The sequence below is a fragment of the Trematomus bernacchii genome, unplaced genomic scaffold, assembly GCF_902827165.1.
Source record: "Trematomus bernacchii unplaced genomic scaffold, fTreBer1.1, whole genome shotgun sequence".
Classification (NCBI taxonomy): domain Eukaryota; kingdom Metazoa; phylum Chordata; class Actinopteri; order Perciformes; family Nototheniidae; genus Trematomus; species Trematomus bernacchii.
In genome coordinates this window covers 601,765-619,285 of record NW_022987752.1, presented here as the reverse complement: position 1 = coordinate 619,285, position 17,521 = coordinate 601,765, and the positions used below count along the sequence as shown (strand labels likewise).

Sequence of the window (17,521 nt, the reverse complement as noted above, 5' to 3'; positions counted from 1 at the left end):
TAAAAAAGAATTTTTGGACGGACACTATAATTTACAGTTTTTTACTATGTTCAATCTGAATTTTCTTTAAAATCAAAAATATCTATATTGATTCTGACTTTTCTACATCCAACTCACAGGTTTATCATTACTTTGAGAAAAACGATTATTAATTTAACCCTTTTAGAAGGGAAGATATGGTCATTTGTTCTGGGAATGTCATTTTCGAGCCTGAGACCTGAAAAACAGGCTCAGGGCTTAACAGGTTAAGAGGTGTGGTTTTAAAATAAAGGAGAAGTGAAGTCGTTTCAAAACTCCTCGCTTCTCCTTTTACTCTGAAGTTAACCCTTGTCCTATAAGGTCATTTCCGAGTAAAAAAGTACAAATATATATATTATACGTTTTAACGGATGTTCAGATGAGAATGGAGTCAGACTCTGAGGAAGAAACACGTCTTCATAACCGGTGAGTCATTATTAATAATATTAAAATCTCTCTGTCATCTCACTGGGAAAACTGTTAGAGGGGGGAGAAGTACTCAGATCTTGTACTTGAGTAAAAGTAGAAGTACTCAGATCTTGTACTTGAGTAAAAGTAGAAGTACTCAGGTCTTGTACTTGAGTAAAAGTAGAAGTACCAGAGTGTAGGAATACTCTGTTACAGTAAAAGTCCTGCATTCAAAATGTTCCTCAAGTAAAAGTAGAAAAGTATTCTCATCAAAATATAGTGAAAGTAGCGACAGTAAAAGTAGTCGTTGTGCAGATTGGTCTATTTCAGAATAATATATATGATATGTTTTATAATGATTGATCATGAAAGTGTTCTCAAAGCTGGTAAAGGTGCAGCTAGTTTGAATGACTTTGTATAGCTTGTGAATTTACTCCAGGTGGAACTAAAGTCTGATTTTACACTTGATTATATTTCACATCATTCATCCACATCTGTAAAGTAACTAAAGGGATTAAATACATGTAGTGGAGTAGAAGTACACAGTTTATTCTCTAAACTGGTCTTGAATCTGTCTTTTTTAAATGTAGATGCATAACAATGGCAGGAGTTTCTATATATCTACATATAAACAAATTGAATTAAAGAAATAAGTGGAAGTGTATTCCAAAGTCAATTAAAGTCATTAAATGTCTGGATTTGTATTGATAGAAAGATAATAAAAAGGACGTAGTTTGTGTCCGCCGAAACGTTTGGGGATATATATCAGGATGATATTTAAACATTAATGAGCATTACATTCGACTGCAAAACATGTATTTGTTTATGTTTATTTCATGTGCTTTTGCTAAGAGTCTGCACACAAACAGAGAAACGTGAAGTTTCACTTGTTGTTGTCGGTTTTTGAAAAGACAAAGTGAAATAGTTTGCGGCCGAAAGTGAAAGTTTAACATCTGATGTTTCTCTAAAATCTGTAAAACACTGATGTTGATCAAAGGTTTGTCCTGCAGCAGAAATATCTGCTCATCAGCTAGCATGGTTTGATATGTGACTATGGGACCATATTTTGGGCCAAAAATGTGTATTTCTAGTAGCTTTTTAATACCACTAGGGAGAGCCAAAGTCATACAATCTGAATCTTTTTAAACAACCTTTCAAAACAGAAATAAGGCAAACATGTGTGTTACGTTCAAGCCCCCAGGAAGTGCGCCGGACTCTGTGTCCAAAATGCCTTGTGTCCAAACGGCGGTACTGCAATTTCCGTATCAGTCCGTGACGTTACTTTTTCCCATTAATTAACATTGGGAAAGAGACGTCTGTAAATCGGTGGATATCTTTTTTTTAACTAAATAAACTACCCAGTATGAATTATATTATAGCCCTTGTTAGAATCATTCGTTCCTTAAAGTTGTAAAATGCACACACACACACACACACACACACACACACACACACACACACACACCCACACACACACACCATTATTACACTGTATTTACACCCATTATTACACCATTATTACACTGTATTTACACCCAGGTTACACCCATATTGCACACTTATTACCACATAGACACAGCCTGGCAAATGATTGTTTCCCCAGGATACAGAAACCATTTAGGGGCTAAAATTGGCTAAAAAAGGATAAAATACAACATTAAAGTGCTCTTAAAAACCAAATAACAAAACATTCAAATATAATATAATACCTCTAAAAGAGCCATGGTGCATACTAAGTCTGTTTACTTTTAATACTTTGATTACATCTAGCCAATAATACTTCTGTACTCCTTCTTAACCCTTGTGTGGTGTTCATATTTTTGTTACTCAGCCAGTGTTCGTGGGTCTGGTGGACCCGCTGCCTTTTTGGGCTTCAATTCAACACAATCAAACTATTTGATGTTGAAATACTCAACAGATGTTTACTTCATCTAAATTACAAGCAATATAAACATCACATATGGTTCATATTTGCCCTTTTACATTTCTTGGATCACATTAATGAATTAAAGTGCTACTTGTTTTTTTGCCCGCTGACCGGCTGGTCCTGTGGCTCATATTTTCTTTGTAACTAGCTGATGCTCAATCTCATCCTCTTCTTCAAAGTCACTGTCAGACTCAGAGTTCTCAGAAATGTGATCTTCACATTCTGAAGCCTCTTCCTCTTCCTCGACATCATCATCAAATGGTTCTCTCTCTTCCAGAATAATTTACAAGGCCCTCTGAGCAGAGAATCTTTTGGCCATCTTGATCAGCTGTGATACGGACCCAAACTGGCGAAGCTTTATTTATTGTGTCTTGCCCCAAATTTGCAGCTTTGATAGAATTATCTTTTTGATAAATAATGAAAACGGGTCCCACAGACCACCATACAAGGGTTAAGTCATATTTATATATATGAATGCAGGATCTCAGTGATAAAGCGTTCATAGAACAGACTAACGAGAAAAGAGAAAGAAGGGTTTCCCCCGCTCTGTCACACTTCTTGAAACATGATCATCCGTTAGGGTTAGGGGAACCACACACACCACAGTTTAGTGTTTCTTTACTAAGAAGTGCTCCATGCGTCACTTTACAACCAGAAAGGGAAGCAGAAGGACTTTTTAAAGTACATGTTGAATTAATCCACAGACAGCTGGCATCGTGAGAGGAGAAAGGTACGTTTTATGTTTTATAATCTGTGTTTAGGATGAGCTTTTTAAACGTTATTCTTCAATCAAATGAATGAATGAGTGACGGGAAGTGAGTGGTGATCGCGATGAGAGAGATAACGTGTGTGTGTTCTGGTTTTACTGGCTATGGAGATGAAGATAGTGTGTGTGTTTGTGTGTGTCACGATGATGATGACGAAACACAAGAATGGATCTCAGCAGCATTTTGTAGTAAAATTCATAGAAAATAAATTTGATAGATTAACTTGAACTAGAGTTTGCTGTAAAAGAAAAGGACGATTTTTAGGTTGAGTCAACGTCACACTTGTGTGCCTTTCTATCTTATTTATCTTCAATGACTCAATTAAAGTATATATCCTGCATTCACATATATAAATACTACTTGAGTAGAAAGTATTATGAGCTAGTATGCACTATGGCTCTTTTAAAGGTATTATATTATTTATAAATGTTATTTTATTCTGTTTTTAAGAGCACTATAATGTTGTATTTGGTCACTGTTGAGCCAATTTTAGCCCCTAAATGGTCTCTGTATCCTGGGGGGAACAGTCATTTGACAGGCTGTGTCCATGTAGTAATAAGTGTGTAATATGGGTGTAAACTGGGTTTAAGTAGAGTGTGAAATGGGTGTAAATACAGTGTAGAAATGGGTGTGAATACAATGTAATATGGGTGTGAATACAGTGTAACCTGGGTGTAAATACAGTGTAATATTGGTGTAATCTAAAAAATAACAATACATTTATTTTCCAAAATAAGTAAATGTGGTTGCCATTAAAGGGTTAAATCTGTTTTACTAGTTTCATAATATAATTTCAAAATATCCTATGTTTTTATATGTAAAAAGTAGCCATGATTGTTAATTAAATGTAGTAAAGTAAAAAGCATGATATTAGAGGACTTTAATTCAAAAAGGCTTGTTAGTCATTATTCTACATTTATGTATTAATATTTATTTTAAATGGATATATTCAGTGTAGTTTGACACGTAATTCTTCACATGGTGTCTGTTTGATAGTAAGGGGTTGATATGCTTACAGGTAAACAATGACTTCCTGCCACAAAGGTGTTAAAAAGAGAGAGAGAGTGGGCTTTAACATGTGGGAAGGTGAGAGAAGGGGAGGAAGTGAGAGACAAAACAACGGGGGAGTCAAAAAAAAAAGTGACCTTGATAGCCTGTTTGCAGCTCATAATAATGTGCAATTACGTATCTGCACTACGGTTTTTTTTGCACTACTAAATACTGCTCAGTTTTTTATATTAATTATGTGACCGTCTTTGTTTCCTGTAGTTATTTAATTGATCTTTTTTCTGCACTTTTAGAGTACAGTTTTATTATTGTGCTGATGTGTTTATTGTATTTTTGTAAATCTGGCAGAACCATTTCCTTCGGGATAAATAAAGTCTTATCTTATCTCTTATAGGGTCCTGAATCTGAATGTATAGTAGGGTCTCCAGCACATAAAAACTGCTGGATGCTAACCTGCATTTGTTGCAAAACTAGCATAAGTTAGCAGTAATTAGCATATGCAGTCAATAGTTTAAAAATAGCTTGGTGGGTTGGGTGTTATTGAGGATGCTGGATCCATTTCTGGATCAAAAATGACAGATTTAACAAAAAAGTGGCCATATTTGTACTCTGTTGGCGGATTTTGATGAATTTTGAGTCGATTTGAAAGATTTAGGGGACTTTGGATATTATAGATTGGACATATTGCACTCTTTCAAGGACAGAAGCCCAAGTGTATACCGGTTTTGGTGGTTATTGAGGATGCTGAGTAAAATATAATAAGAAGAAGAAGAAGAAGAAGAAGAAGAAGATGGACCTTTATTAATCCCCCGAGGGGGAAATTACATTTCCACTCTGTCGTACACACACCTGCATTTTTATACAGGTACACACAGTACACACAGTACACACTTTTTACCATGCACATACATATACACACACAGTTATATGCACACATGCACATGCAGTTGAGAGGTCAGAGCGGAGGCAGCTAGTCTAGCCGGCGCCAGTGAGCAGTTAGTGAGGGTTAGGTGCCTTGCTCAAGGGCACTTCGGCAGTGGCCCAGGAGGTGAACTGGCCCCTCTCCAGTACCAGTCCACTCCGTATTATTTTGGTCCGGGATGTGAACCGGCGACCCTTCGGTCCAAAGTCCAATCCCCTACAGACTGAACCACTGCCCCCCCATATGGCAGTTTTAACCTGAAAGTGACCATATCTGTACTCTCTGTGGGCTGATCTTGACTACCATGAGGAGTGTTGGACCGTTATAGAGAGCAAAAGATGAAAAGGGACTGAAAAATCTCACTGGTCCCCGGCTTGAGTTTCAATCTCAGGATCCATGTATGTGTGATCCTCTCCAGAATGGAAGTAGTCATCACATACAGAGCATCAACTAGTTCCTGAACGGTGTCCTTCACATGCTGATATCCAAGAGAGGGAGTTACACAGTCACAAGATGGAGGAATAGAAAGCAGTATTCAATGTTTACTTCAGATTAGCTCCACGTCAGAAATGATCATGCTTGTCATATGTCTATCTCCATAGAGGCTGAATCATCATGTTAATCACATAGCTATCATATGCCTCAAACAGTCCTGATGCTCTTCTAGGTAATCATACATCCTGTCATGTACACTGTTATACACTCGGGCCTTTGTTACCTTTGTCTGTGGGAATCTGTCCAATCCATATGATCCAGAGTCCTCTAAATCTTCAAATCTACCCAAAATTATTCAAAATCCGTCAAAAGGGAGAACAAATATGGACATTTTCAGGTTAAAACTGTCATTGTTGGGACTGAAAATGTCAGAAATGGACACAATAACTCCTAAAACCTCTTCAAAATTGTCCAAATCTGCCAAGCCGCCCTAGGCCATAGGCTATAATGCTTATTAATGCAACGTATGCTAATTGGCCAACATATGCAAGATGCTCTTCTGGAACATGTCTCCATGCTTTAATGTTCAAACAGCTCTTTATTTTTCTCATACTGCCTGTCCTGCAGCACCTCTTTTCACCCTCTGTCTGAAACCAGAGCCCAGTCTGCTCTGATTGGTTAGCTGGCCGGCTCTGTTGTGATTGGTCAACCAGCTTAGAGAGGTCCCGCCCCTTAGCCTATCACGTACAATGTGTTTGAGCGCTGTTACATTAGTTACATTAGGGTATTTGCATCAGAAAACATGTGTGAAACAGAGCGAGAAAGGAAGGGCAAATATCGGTTTCTTCTTTTTAGAAACAACCAGTGACTTGCAGTCAGGGGCCTCCCCTGTCATACTCCAATGTAACAGAAAAACAACTAAAGAAAAACTAAATAGTAATAATAATAAAATGTCTCCACTGATCTGTGTTGTAAGTGTGCTTTTTATAGTCAAAATCAGCAAATTGGCCGAGCTCCGCTACAACTACATGGGAGCGATGAGGAGTGAGGCAGGGGCGAGCTCTGCCTCTCGTAAGCCCACAGTAACTGACTGGAGTGCGGGCACTAATGTAGCACGGGCACTTATTTTGTGAGCCTGCTCAAGCCAGGCTCATTTGCTTACTGTGGGGTAAGGTGAGGCACAGATGAGCTCTGCCTCACCTCAGAATGCGTCACCCCACAGAAACTGGCTGGAAAGCGGCCCTAAGCGCATGCCTGTTCCCATCTCACTGTAGGTCACCAATGTAATGTTTGTAGATCCCTTTATTACATTTATCCTCGCCATCCATAGTCTCTAAATAACTTATTTCACGTATATATGATATTTAGGCTCGCTGGTCTCATCGTACAACGGCAATGAAAAAATCACAAGGGGAGGCAGCCATAACCTCTGCCGCACTGAAGGGGGCGCACGTGAGCCCACAGGTTCTTGTTGCTACTGTTATTCTACGCAGAGACAGTAGACGCAAACAACAAACTAGACTTTTGAAACTACAGGAAGATAAGGAGGACTTTTACAAAACAGTAATAGAGATTGTTGTCCAGAAGGATAGCATGGACTTCATCTTCAAGTCAAGGTAAGACCACAATTCTAATGAAAATGGGATCTTACTAAGAAAGAACAATCCAATATTTAGATTTTGGGTATCCTTTTGTTGAACGGTCTGTTTGAAATGAATCGAAACATCAGACTAAAAAAGCTTTTGAAAATAACCGAATATTTCGATTAAGGTCAAAATATAATATTTGTAAATCTGACTCAGTGAGTCAGTGCCTCACCAGCCATGAACCTCACCACACGTCACTGGAAACAATGGTAGCTTTTCTGGGAACAGCAGGAAGTGGTTTGTGTGTCTGTGCGTGTGTGTGTGTGTGTGTGTGTGTGTGCGTGCGTGTGTGTGTGTGTGTGTGTGTGTGTGTGTGTGTGTGTGTGTGTGTGTGTGTGTGTGTGTGTGTGTGTGTGTGTGTGTGTGTGTGTGTGTGTGTGTGTGTGAGTTTCTGTTCGTAGTTTGTGGTTATTTCTGTGCTTTTGAGAGGAAAGTGAGAGAACACAGTTTCAGATTCTGGATCCGTTGAGTGGGAGTCCAAAATGTCAGCAGAAGAAAGACAAGCAATCGGAATAAAGAGCTTTTTATCAGAGACTAGACTGACTTCTTCTTCTATGGTGTTTATTCAGAGCACTGCTTCCTCTATGAAGTTAGCCTATCAGCTGCTGATCATGTGATATGAACGTTGTCGAGCAGCTGACTCTGAACCGTGTCATTGTGACTGTCATGACACGTAGGCTTGTTTCTCATCAAAGTTTACGACTTTTAGCCCCACATTTTTGTCAAACTGTAAAAAAACACTGGATACTACACTTCCCATTATGCAACTTGATAGTGTGTTTTTATAGTAGTAGCTGTGGTTCAGAAGTTAGGGTAGTTTTGGTCATGTTTGTTTTAAAAATAAGAGTTAAAACCAACTTTGTGGAGCAGAAAGTGAAGCTGAATTAAAAAGATATAGTGCAAGTAGTAAAAAATGTTAACCAATGCCAACAACTTCTATCTAAAGTAATATGGATATTCACTTTAATATGTACAGTCTCTATGTATTGAAAATACTGACTAATACATGCAATTGGGTATGAGATTATTTACATAGTGTTTGTCTCAATGTAAAAACAGTATTATGGTCATTCGGTGGTCCCTAATTGGAGTCAAACCTTTTTTTTAAAACACTGGATACTACACTTCCCATGATGCAACTTGATAATAACTTTAGATATGGGATGCTAGGGCTCAGACATTCGGTTTCTGAATAAAGTTTTGGTCATGTACTTTTTAAATTTAAGAGTTTTATCCATGTAAGTAAAACCAACTTTCCAAAGAGAAAATAGGAAGTGATGGTCAAAAAACTCCATGTCAGTGATGTTGAAGTAAAAATACATCTGTGAATGTTTTGGTCATCCCTTTATTATTAAAGGATTTTTAACTTACACGTGCCTCTCACATCGTTTAGACTTTCTGCCAAGATCTTCATTCATTAAGTCTGAAAATACTGAATACTAATTGTTGTTTTTGCTTCAAATTCCTGTATTTATTACAAAAAAATGCTTAAAGAGACTAAAAATGTATCTTGGTCACGTTCAGAGTTCTTAGACTTAATACAGACCATCATCTCAAGTAAGCAGGACATTGATTTGACATTGAAGGTATATTTATAGCGGGATTGGTCAAACGCTTAGAGATGCCCCGCCCCTTAGCCAATCACTTACGGTGCGCTAGCTAGAATTAAAATAATGTAAAGGTCACCGATCATGTTATTATTAGGCAATAGCATAGGTCTCAGATATATAAAAAAATATAAAAAACATGTCTATGAAGTATTTTGATTAAAATACCAAACAGATCACCCATTCTAGCCATGCCTCATATCCCTCTATTTCACTTCCTGTTTCAAAAGGGCTGCTCCTGGGTATAAACAGGTCTCTCTTGAGAATGAGACCCTGTGTCTCAATGAGATTGAAAACTGAAAAAAATCAAAATAAGAGGGGGCGGAGCTTTTCTGATAGCAACGTTTCTGATAGGGCCATGGGTCCACATTTCAGATATTACGTCATATCGGACGCAAATCTGGATCAGCTCCGTTGTTCCCCCGTTTTTAGAGATGTGGGTACGGAGGAAAAGAGAGAGGGTTTTATTTTCTGACGCTGCGTGAGTTCCCTGACACACCGGGGACACATATTTATGTATAAAAGACATCAAAAAGTGCATTTTGCATTATAGGTCCCCTTTAAATGTCATGATTATGGGTTTATCTTGATAGTTTCCTGTGTTATTTTGAAATATATTTTCCTCCTTGTGTCTTGTCTGGTTTTACTTCCTGTGTTTTCCCTCCTCTCTCCATCTGTGTCTTGTCTTGTGTATTTAGGCCCAATTCCAAACTGCCCCCTACACACTATACCCTTCCCTTTTTTTACTTAGGATCATAAACCTGAGTTGAGTCTAAAGACGGTAAATGTGTGCATTTTATGATAAAGTTGTGTATATTTGCAGGGACTGTTGCAAAAACTAAGCTGCTTATGAACGTCAGATTTTAAAACTAAAAGAGTTTTACAAAAAAGAAACGCCATTAAAGATTTTTGAGTTTTATTTTTTGTTATTTTTAATTCCAAGAGATGCTGATTTGAAACCGTTGTTCCGAAGAGTTACAGTACGGCATTTCCTGTTTCTACCGGAGAGAGCGGAGTTTGACTTTTGACTTTTACTTCATACATTTTGAACACAAATACCTGTACTTTCTACTTCTTACATTTTGAACACAAATACCTGTACTTTCTACTTCTTACATTTTGAACACAAATACCTGTACTTTCTACTTCTTACATTTTGAACACAAATACCTATACTTTCTACTTCTTACATTTTGAACACAAATACCTATACTTTCTACTTCTTACATTTTGAACACAAATACCTGTACTTTCTACCTCTTACATTTTGAACACAAATACCTGTACTTTCTACTTCTTACATTTTGAACACAAATACCTGTACTTTCTACTTCTTACATGTTGAACACAAATACCTGTACTTTCTACTTCTTACATGTTGAACACAAATACCTGTACTTTCTACTTCTTACATGTTGAACACAAATACCTGTACTTTCTACTTCTTACATTTTGAACACAAATACCTGTACTTTCTACTTCTTACATGTTGAACACAAATACCTGTACTTTCTACTTCTTACATGTTGAACACAAATACCTGTACTTTCTACTTCTCACATTTTCCAAACAGGCTGGTTCCTTTAGTTTGAATGTGTGTCTGGTGGCGTGATCATTATTATTTAGAGTCATTGCGTGCCTATTGATTAGAACACGATCCGTGTATCCATCATTTCCTGGTCTTCTCTAAAGAAGAGGGACCAATGAAAACGTTGTCATGTTGCCGTTGTTCAGCATGGAAACATTCATTAGCTAACAATGACATTATTGTTCTATTAATATAAAGGGAGGTCAGGTACTCTTTAAAACAGCTGCTAGTTATGGGTACTTTTTACTGAAGTACATTTCAAAGCCCTCTTTACGTTTACTTGAGTAAAGAAGTTTAGTCAGTACTTCTACTTTTACCAGAGTATTTTTAAACACGAGTATCTGTACTTCTACTTGAGTAAAGGATGTTTGTTCATACTTATTCTGCATGTGGGTCCTGATGACCTCCTTCTCCTGACATTAACCCTGTGATGTAGGCTGTTGTTTTTCTTGAAGCATATTCAAGTATCAAGAATAATTCTCCTAGATTTCATTGATTTTGCCAAGTTATAACTTAACTTATTATACCTGTAGTGAGGGGCCCAGTTTGTCTGAATGTGACCCTCAGTGAAAAAGGTTTGGACTCTACAAAAGAAACCTATACCACAGAAGAAGAATAGGGCCTCTTTGTTCGTGGAACATGTTGACCTTTAGCTGCAGCCAACACGTCTCTAACAGGATATGTGGTGATTAGCTTCCCTTTCTCACCTTTTCTAACACCTTTTTTCAGAAATAGCGAGAATAACTTTAAACTTCCTTCTGGTTTCCTATAATGCTAATAACTGGACGGACTTTTTGATAGCAGAGTGTACATGATGAAGGTTTCTGAGCACATCATCTGCTATCTGCTCTTTGAAGAAGGGACGTTAGCAGGAAGTGCACCTGGAACCTTTTGGCTTCTGAGACAAATATCTGTGACCTTTTTTATTAAACCACAAAAACACGAAGGTGACCGAGTGAACGGAAAATACAGAAGTCAGTTTGCTTTAATCTAACAATTAAATAGTCCTTCAATGTTGTTTTGCAAAGAGAAGCTATTTTTTGCAGAAGGGCTGTGGGCGTTTTGTAGGTCGGTTTGCAGTGGGCTGTATAACCACACACCACACATCATACGTGTCACACACACACACACACACACACACACACACACACACACACACACACACACACACACACACACACACACACACACACACACACACACACACACGCACACACACAGACACACACACACCACACATCATACCTGCCACACACACACACACACACACACACACACACACACAATTTTCTTCCTGTTTTGACAGAATATAAATGTCAGCGTGTGGTTTTACCTGTAATGAAACCATCGTTCAGTTTCTATAAATCTAATGTTTGCCATGAAAAGAGAACGTGTGCGTGCGTGTGTGTGTGTGTGTGTGTGTGTGTGTGTGTGTGTGTGTGTGTGTGTGTGTGTGTGTGTGTGTGTGTGTGTGTGTGTGTGTGTGTGTGTGTGTGTGTGTGTGTGGAAGGGACCTCTTGCAGGGAAGTGTGGGTGGTCAATAATTAGCCTGTACATATACATACTTGTATTATACCGCAGTACTTCCACTGACGTCTCCTCATCAGTGGATGCATGTACATGTACATGCATCCGGCCCGGCCCGGCTAAAATAACTGGATGGCCTACCTGCCTGTCAGCCTTCCATCTGTGCACAAACTTATCTCGTGCCCTCATTGGTCATGTGCGCGTTCGTGTGTGTTGGAGGAGGGACTCTATAAGGAAGTGGCAGATTTTTTCCGGTTGTGTATTTTCAAATTCTAGCGCACTCGAGCTGGTTTCTCCAAAATTAACTACCCTACCTTAAATATTTTGGGGAATCTTTTTTATTATTTCTCATTCATATTAATATTTCAATGTATTAAATGTGTTAGGTAATAATTTGCTTAGGTATTCAACCTTCGACACAGTTCATCATTTTCTCCTCTCACTGTCTCCTTTCCCACGGCATAGGTCTACGGCCTTGGGTATTGCTGCTATCTCTCTTAAGGAGGAGCAGCTTGTGCGCATTGCTGTTGCCAGTCTATGACAGAGCACAAGCCGCCATGAGGTAGTTTATTGTTCAGGGACGTAGGTTCCCTGGCGCACATTCTTTCCTATGGACGGGAGCTCTAGTTAGATTCAGGGTCCATATTTGTTTTGTCTCGCTGATGAAGAATGTTGATTATTACACTCGGAACTAGTTAAAACCTCGAGCTACAGAAGAGTTCTTCAGAATTGGTTTGGCTACCGCTGTGTCAACTCGTGATACACCACATGTCGTGTGAATTCTCCGACCGTAACTCCAAATAAACCGTCAGTGTTTGCCATCAAAGCTCCAGCTCTCCTCGTGTCTCTCTGAGTCCTGACTCCAATTGCTTCAGAAGTTTCCCCCACACAAAGTATTTTTTGTGGGGGAAACTTCTGACTGAACTTTTATCTATATCTATATCTGTTAGTGTTTTTCTTTATATACTATATATATATATATATATTTGGGCTGTTATATTTTATTTGAGCAGGACCCTGGATCTCTGCAAGGTGAATTATGTGTTCAATTAAAGTCAATTCAAATGTAACGTGGTGCTAATTCTGGCCTTTAAACAGATAATTCCACATCTCATTATCCCTGGGTATTGATCTCACTTCCAACAGGTGTTGGTGTGTGTGAGTAGAACCAGATCACACCTGCGGCAGGATGTGAAACATTTCTATGTCTGTTTTTTGTTTGTTCTCGATCACCTGTCAGTGCTTCTCGATGTGGTCAGGGTGTTATTGGATGTGCAGAAAAATAACACCTTGACACCCACCACACAAATAAAGAAGCAAACGTTCTCTGTGTGTGCAGGATGAGAAGAAAGAGGAAGCAGTGAAACGAGCCTTCGTCAAAACACTTCAAACGCTGGACATCATAAATGGAGAGGAGTCAGAAACCCCGTCTGCTGGTCCTGCTTCTCGCTCTGATTCAGGTCTGCCATGGAGAGGGAACTTGTTCGAGTTACCCGGGCAACAGTAAGTTATTTTGGTTTTGTAGAGTAACTTAACAATCTAATTGTGTATAATATACAAGCTTAAGCCAAAGTTCTGTTATTTAATATAGAGTTATAGCATTTAACAAAATCAATCTATTTCCAGCTGGAAGGACAGATAACCTGCACTAGTAGAAACTTGCATAAATGCTAATTATAAACCTAAGATCCATATCATAACTGCCTGACAATGGTCAACCCTTCTGTCTGAGAACATTTTGTAGCTAGGCGTGAATTTAAACTGTTAGAAAATAAAGTTACAGTGAAATTATATATCATTAAATAAGACTTATGATAAATGTCTACGATACTAATGTCCGTCCAGGAGCCCACAATTGTTCATATCAAACTTAAAAATATAATAATAATAAGCTCAAAGTGCTTTACAAAATGTTTTAACATCACAAGTTAAAAATAAACAACAAGAAATTCCCCTCAGCTCAGATGTCAAGACCTTTACAGGTACGTGCAGCAAAATATAACATTTTATCAGGTTAAGAGACACAAGGAGGTAAAATGTATGATAATACAAATAAAATACAATAAAATAAATAATGGTTTATCTCGGAAAGATGAGACACAATGCAAGTGAATGGATACAACAATATAAAACCCAATAAAATAAAGTGAACATATAGGTACAAAAATGTATGACTGAATGAATACATTTAATTATTTAATTTAAAAAGTCCTTTCTTCTGTACGCAGCTCTGACAATTGTTCGTCTATTGATTTAAACTTGCAGGATTCTTGCTTTTTGGGCTTGTTTCTTCATGGTTTATTGTCCCTTTGGATAAAAGTAATGTAATATACAAAATGGTGCTAACCTTGAGAATGGTCAGAATTTGTCCAATCACATCATTTAAAGTGATAAGAAAACAATATGTGGAAAGTTATAAAGAACAAATTTGTTTTGAATAAGATACCCCAGAAATTAGAGTTTAAATTATCAGCAACAGAACTTATCCGAAATAAAAGTTTCATTTACATCGGTAAATTAGATTTTTACAGCCTCCTTTGGACTCCTTTGTTTACTTCCTGAACATAGTGAGATCCAAATAGAACACAACAAAGCCAGCCAGCTAACCAATCAGAGCAGACTGGGCTCTGGTTTCAGACAGAGGGTGAAAAGAGGTGCTGCAGCACAGGCAGTATGATACAAATAAAGAGCTTTTTGAACATTAAAGCATGGAGACATGTAGAGACACTACATACTGATATACACCTGAACATCAGCAGGAGAGGACTCTTTAAAGTAGAGACACTACATACTGATATACACCTGAACATCAGCAGGAGAGGACTCTTTAAAGTAGAGACACTACATACTGATATACACCTGAACATCAGCAGGAGAGGACTCTTTAAAGTAGAGACACTACATACTGATATACACCTGAACATCAGCAGGAGAGGACTCTTTAAAGTAGAGACACTACATACTGATATACACCTGAACATCAGCAGGAGAGGACTCTTTAAAGTAGAGACACTACATACTGATATACACCTGAACATCAGCAGGAGAGGACTCTTTAAAGTAGAGACACTACATACTGATATACACCTGAACATCAGCAGGAGAGGACTCTTTAAAGTAGAGACACTACATACTGATATACACCTGAACATCAGCAGGAGAGGACTCTTTAAAGTAGAGACACTACATACTGATATACACCTGAACATCAGCAGGAGAGGACTCTTTAAAGTAGAGACACTACACACTGATATACACCTGAACATCAGCAGGAGAGGACTCTTTAAAGTAGAGACACTACATACTGATATACACCTGAACATCAGCAGGAGAGGACTCTTTAAAGTAGAGACACTACATACTGAAAATAAACATAATCTGTCCTCTTTCATTTCTCTCCATCACTTCCCACAGATATCACCTGCTCCTCTGACTACAACCGTACAATCACGTGTGTGTGGAACAGCGCGTACGATCATTCAGACAGTGTGTGCACGATAGACGCCCTAAATAAAAAAAAGTAAGGACAGATGTATAATTTACATACATGCAGATAAACAATTACTTTGATCTCAAACATTATGTGCCTGAAGTCAAAATGAAATGGAACATGTTTTTTTTACAGGCCTACACGGAAAGCTTCCAAAGCTTCATGCACGCTCAAACCTGTTGAAGGCAGATCAAAGCAAATGACCTGTAACATGGAGTTCTATAGAGACGAAAACGTGAGTCTGATTATCTCGCTAATTAAACGGCTATGTAATAAATAAACAAATCACTGGACTCACAATATCAATTTAAAAATGATTGTATTGCTTCCGCTAACAAATATAGTTTGGTCTTAGTTATTAACGGTCTGCTATGCTAGCAACAGTCTGCAATCCATAGTAACGGTCTGCTATCCTTAGTAACCGTCTGCTATCCTTAGTAACCGTCTGCTATGCTTAGCAACAGTCTGCAATCCATAGCAACGGTCTGTTATCCCAAGCAACAGTCTGCTATCATTAGCAACGGTCTGCTATCCTTAGCAACAGTGTGCCATCCTTAGTAACGGTGTCCTATCCTTAGTAACCGTCTGCTCTCCTTAGTAACCATCTGCCACCCTTAGCAACAGTCTGCTATCCCCAGCAACAGTGTGCCATCCTTAGCAACAGTCTGCTATCCTTAGCGACGGTCTGCTAGCCAAAAAGAGCAGACCACAGAATGTTTGAAATGAACCAATCTGGATTACGTTTTCAACCAAACCCTGTAAAAAATTGTTTTTATGTTTCCTAATCTTTATTGGTGACCATTTAAGGGGCCATTTAAGGGGCTTTTTCACCTTTGGCTAGAGCTATTCTCAGTATTTAGGCTAAGCTAAGCTAACTAAGCTAAGGCTACTAGTTATTAAATAACATTTAGAGTACAAATATAAGAGTTGTATTAATCTTCTTATTTAACTTTCGATACAGCAATAATATCTACATTAAAGACTATTAGCTTGAGCTTTTAATCCCATTCTCACCTTTATAAAAACATCACCTACCAAGACCTACTCTCATTTCATGTTGTATTGTTGTCCTATGAATGTTTTTTTTCAATCAATATTATTTTCTTACATTTTCTCAGTTTCTATCTACCTTTATCTTCTCCATGAATCTGACCTGTAATCATGGGCCGGCCAATGTGACCATGTGCTTCCAGCCAGCGCAACACAGTGAGTACAATGAATATATCACCTTACAGTATGTGATTCAATTTGTGAGCTATTCATGATGACCTAAAAAAGAATCTGTGTGTGTTTGATTCTGCAGTAAAGCTGAACCCTCCACAACAACCTCATATCAACTTCACCACCATTTCCTGGCACCCCCAAGTTAAAAAGAATGGACAAATCAAACTGTACAAGTGCCAGTTGCAGTGGAAACAAGAGAAGCAGTCATGGAGTGTGTGTATATATTTTGTTACTGTGTTAGTATTTTAATGCATGAATAATTGTGTCATTTTTTAGGTATTATATCACGTTCACACCAGCCTTGTTTAGTCTGGTTAAACCCTGGTTTACTGTTCACTGTACGACTAACCTTACGTATGTTTATGTTTGAAACTCAGACTAGCATTGCCTGCTGGTTTGAATAGTGATTTGGCCTTAGCAGTTGCAGAACATACGTGACATGGCTGTTGGTTGTCGTATTTCATGTGCGACTTTTAGGCCAAAATGCAGAAAACTTGAGGTGACACATGTTTACTGTCAAAACTAGTTCATTGGAGTTGTTTTGGTGAGTCACAGCCTTTAGTTCTGGACAGTTCTTTAGATTGTTTAATAACTTTCAAGAAACACTATGAACATCAGCTTACTCAACATCCACTCATTTCTTCTCCGTCAGGATCCGTCTGTGCAGAAAAACACAAATACTAATTCATGGAAGTGGGAGTCCGCTGTAAAGCTGGACGATGATTTGCTGATTCGAGGCAAGAGGTACGAGGCACGCGTTCGAGTGATGACCGAAGAAAAAGACTACACGTCTACCTGGAGTGGCTGGAGCCCCACTGCATCATGGGTATCCACCGTTGGAAGAACGGAACAACCCCAACCATCAGGTAAAGACGGCCAAATGTCAACACAGATTGATTTCGTTTATGAAGGTCAATGTAAAGATTTTAGATACTAATTTGTGGGATTTGTATT

General features: G+C 38.3%; 1 protein-coding gene across 2 annotated transcripts in view; it reads left to right on the top strand.

Annotated features, from left to right (window-relative positions):
* The first annotated feature begins 2,947 nt into the window (after window positions 1-2,947).
* Window positions 2,948-17,521, top strand: part of LOC117496524 (interleukin-4 receptor subunit alpha-like) — a 52,624-nt gene continuing 38,050 nt past the window's right edge. The window contains exons 1-7 of one of the 2 annotated variants that reach the window (XM_034148220.1): window positions 2,948-3,083; window positions 13,193-13,356; window positions 15,268-15,373; window positions 15,479-15,578; window positions 16,462-16,549; window positions 16,647-16,780; window positions 17,220-17,433. In XM_034148220.1, coding sequence (XP_034004111.1) covers window positions 13,260-13,356; window positions 15,268-15,373; window positions 15,479-15,578; window positions 16,462-16,549; window positions 16,647-16,780; window positions 17,220-17,433 — 739 coding nt within the window. In that variant the 5' untranslated portion in view covers window positions 2,948-3,083; window positions 13,193-13,259. The remainder of the gene's footprint in view (window positions 3,084-13,192; window positions 13,357-15,267; window positions 15,374-15,478; window positions 15,579-16,461; window positions 16,550-16,646; window positions 16,781-17,219; window positions 17,434-17,521) is intronic. The other variant, XM_034148216.1, reaches the window with a different exon arrangement.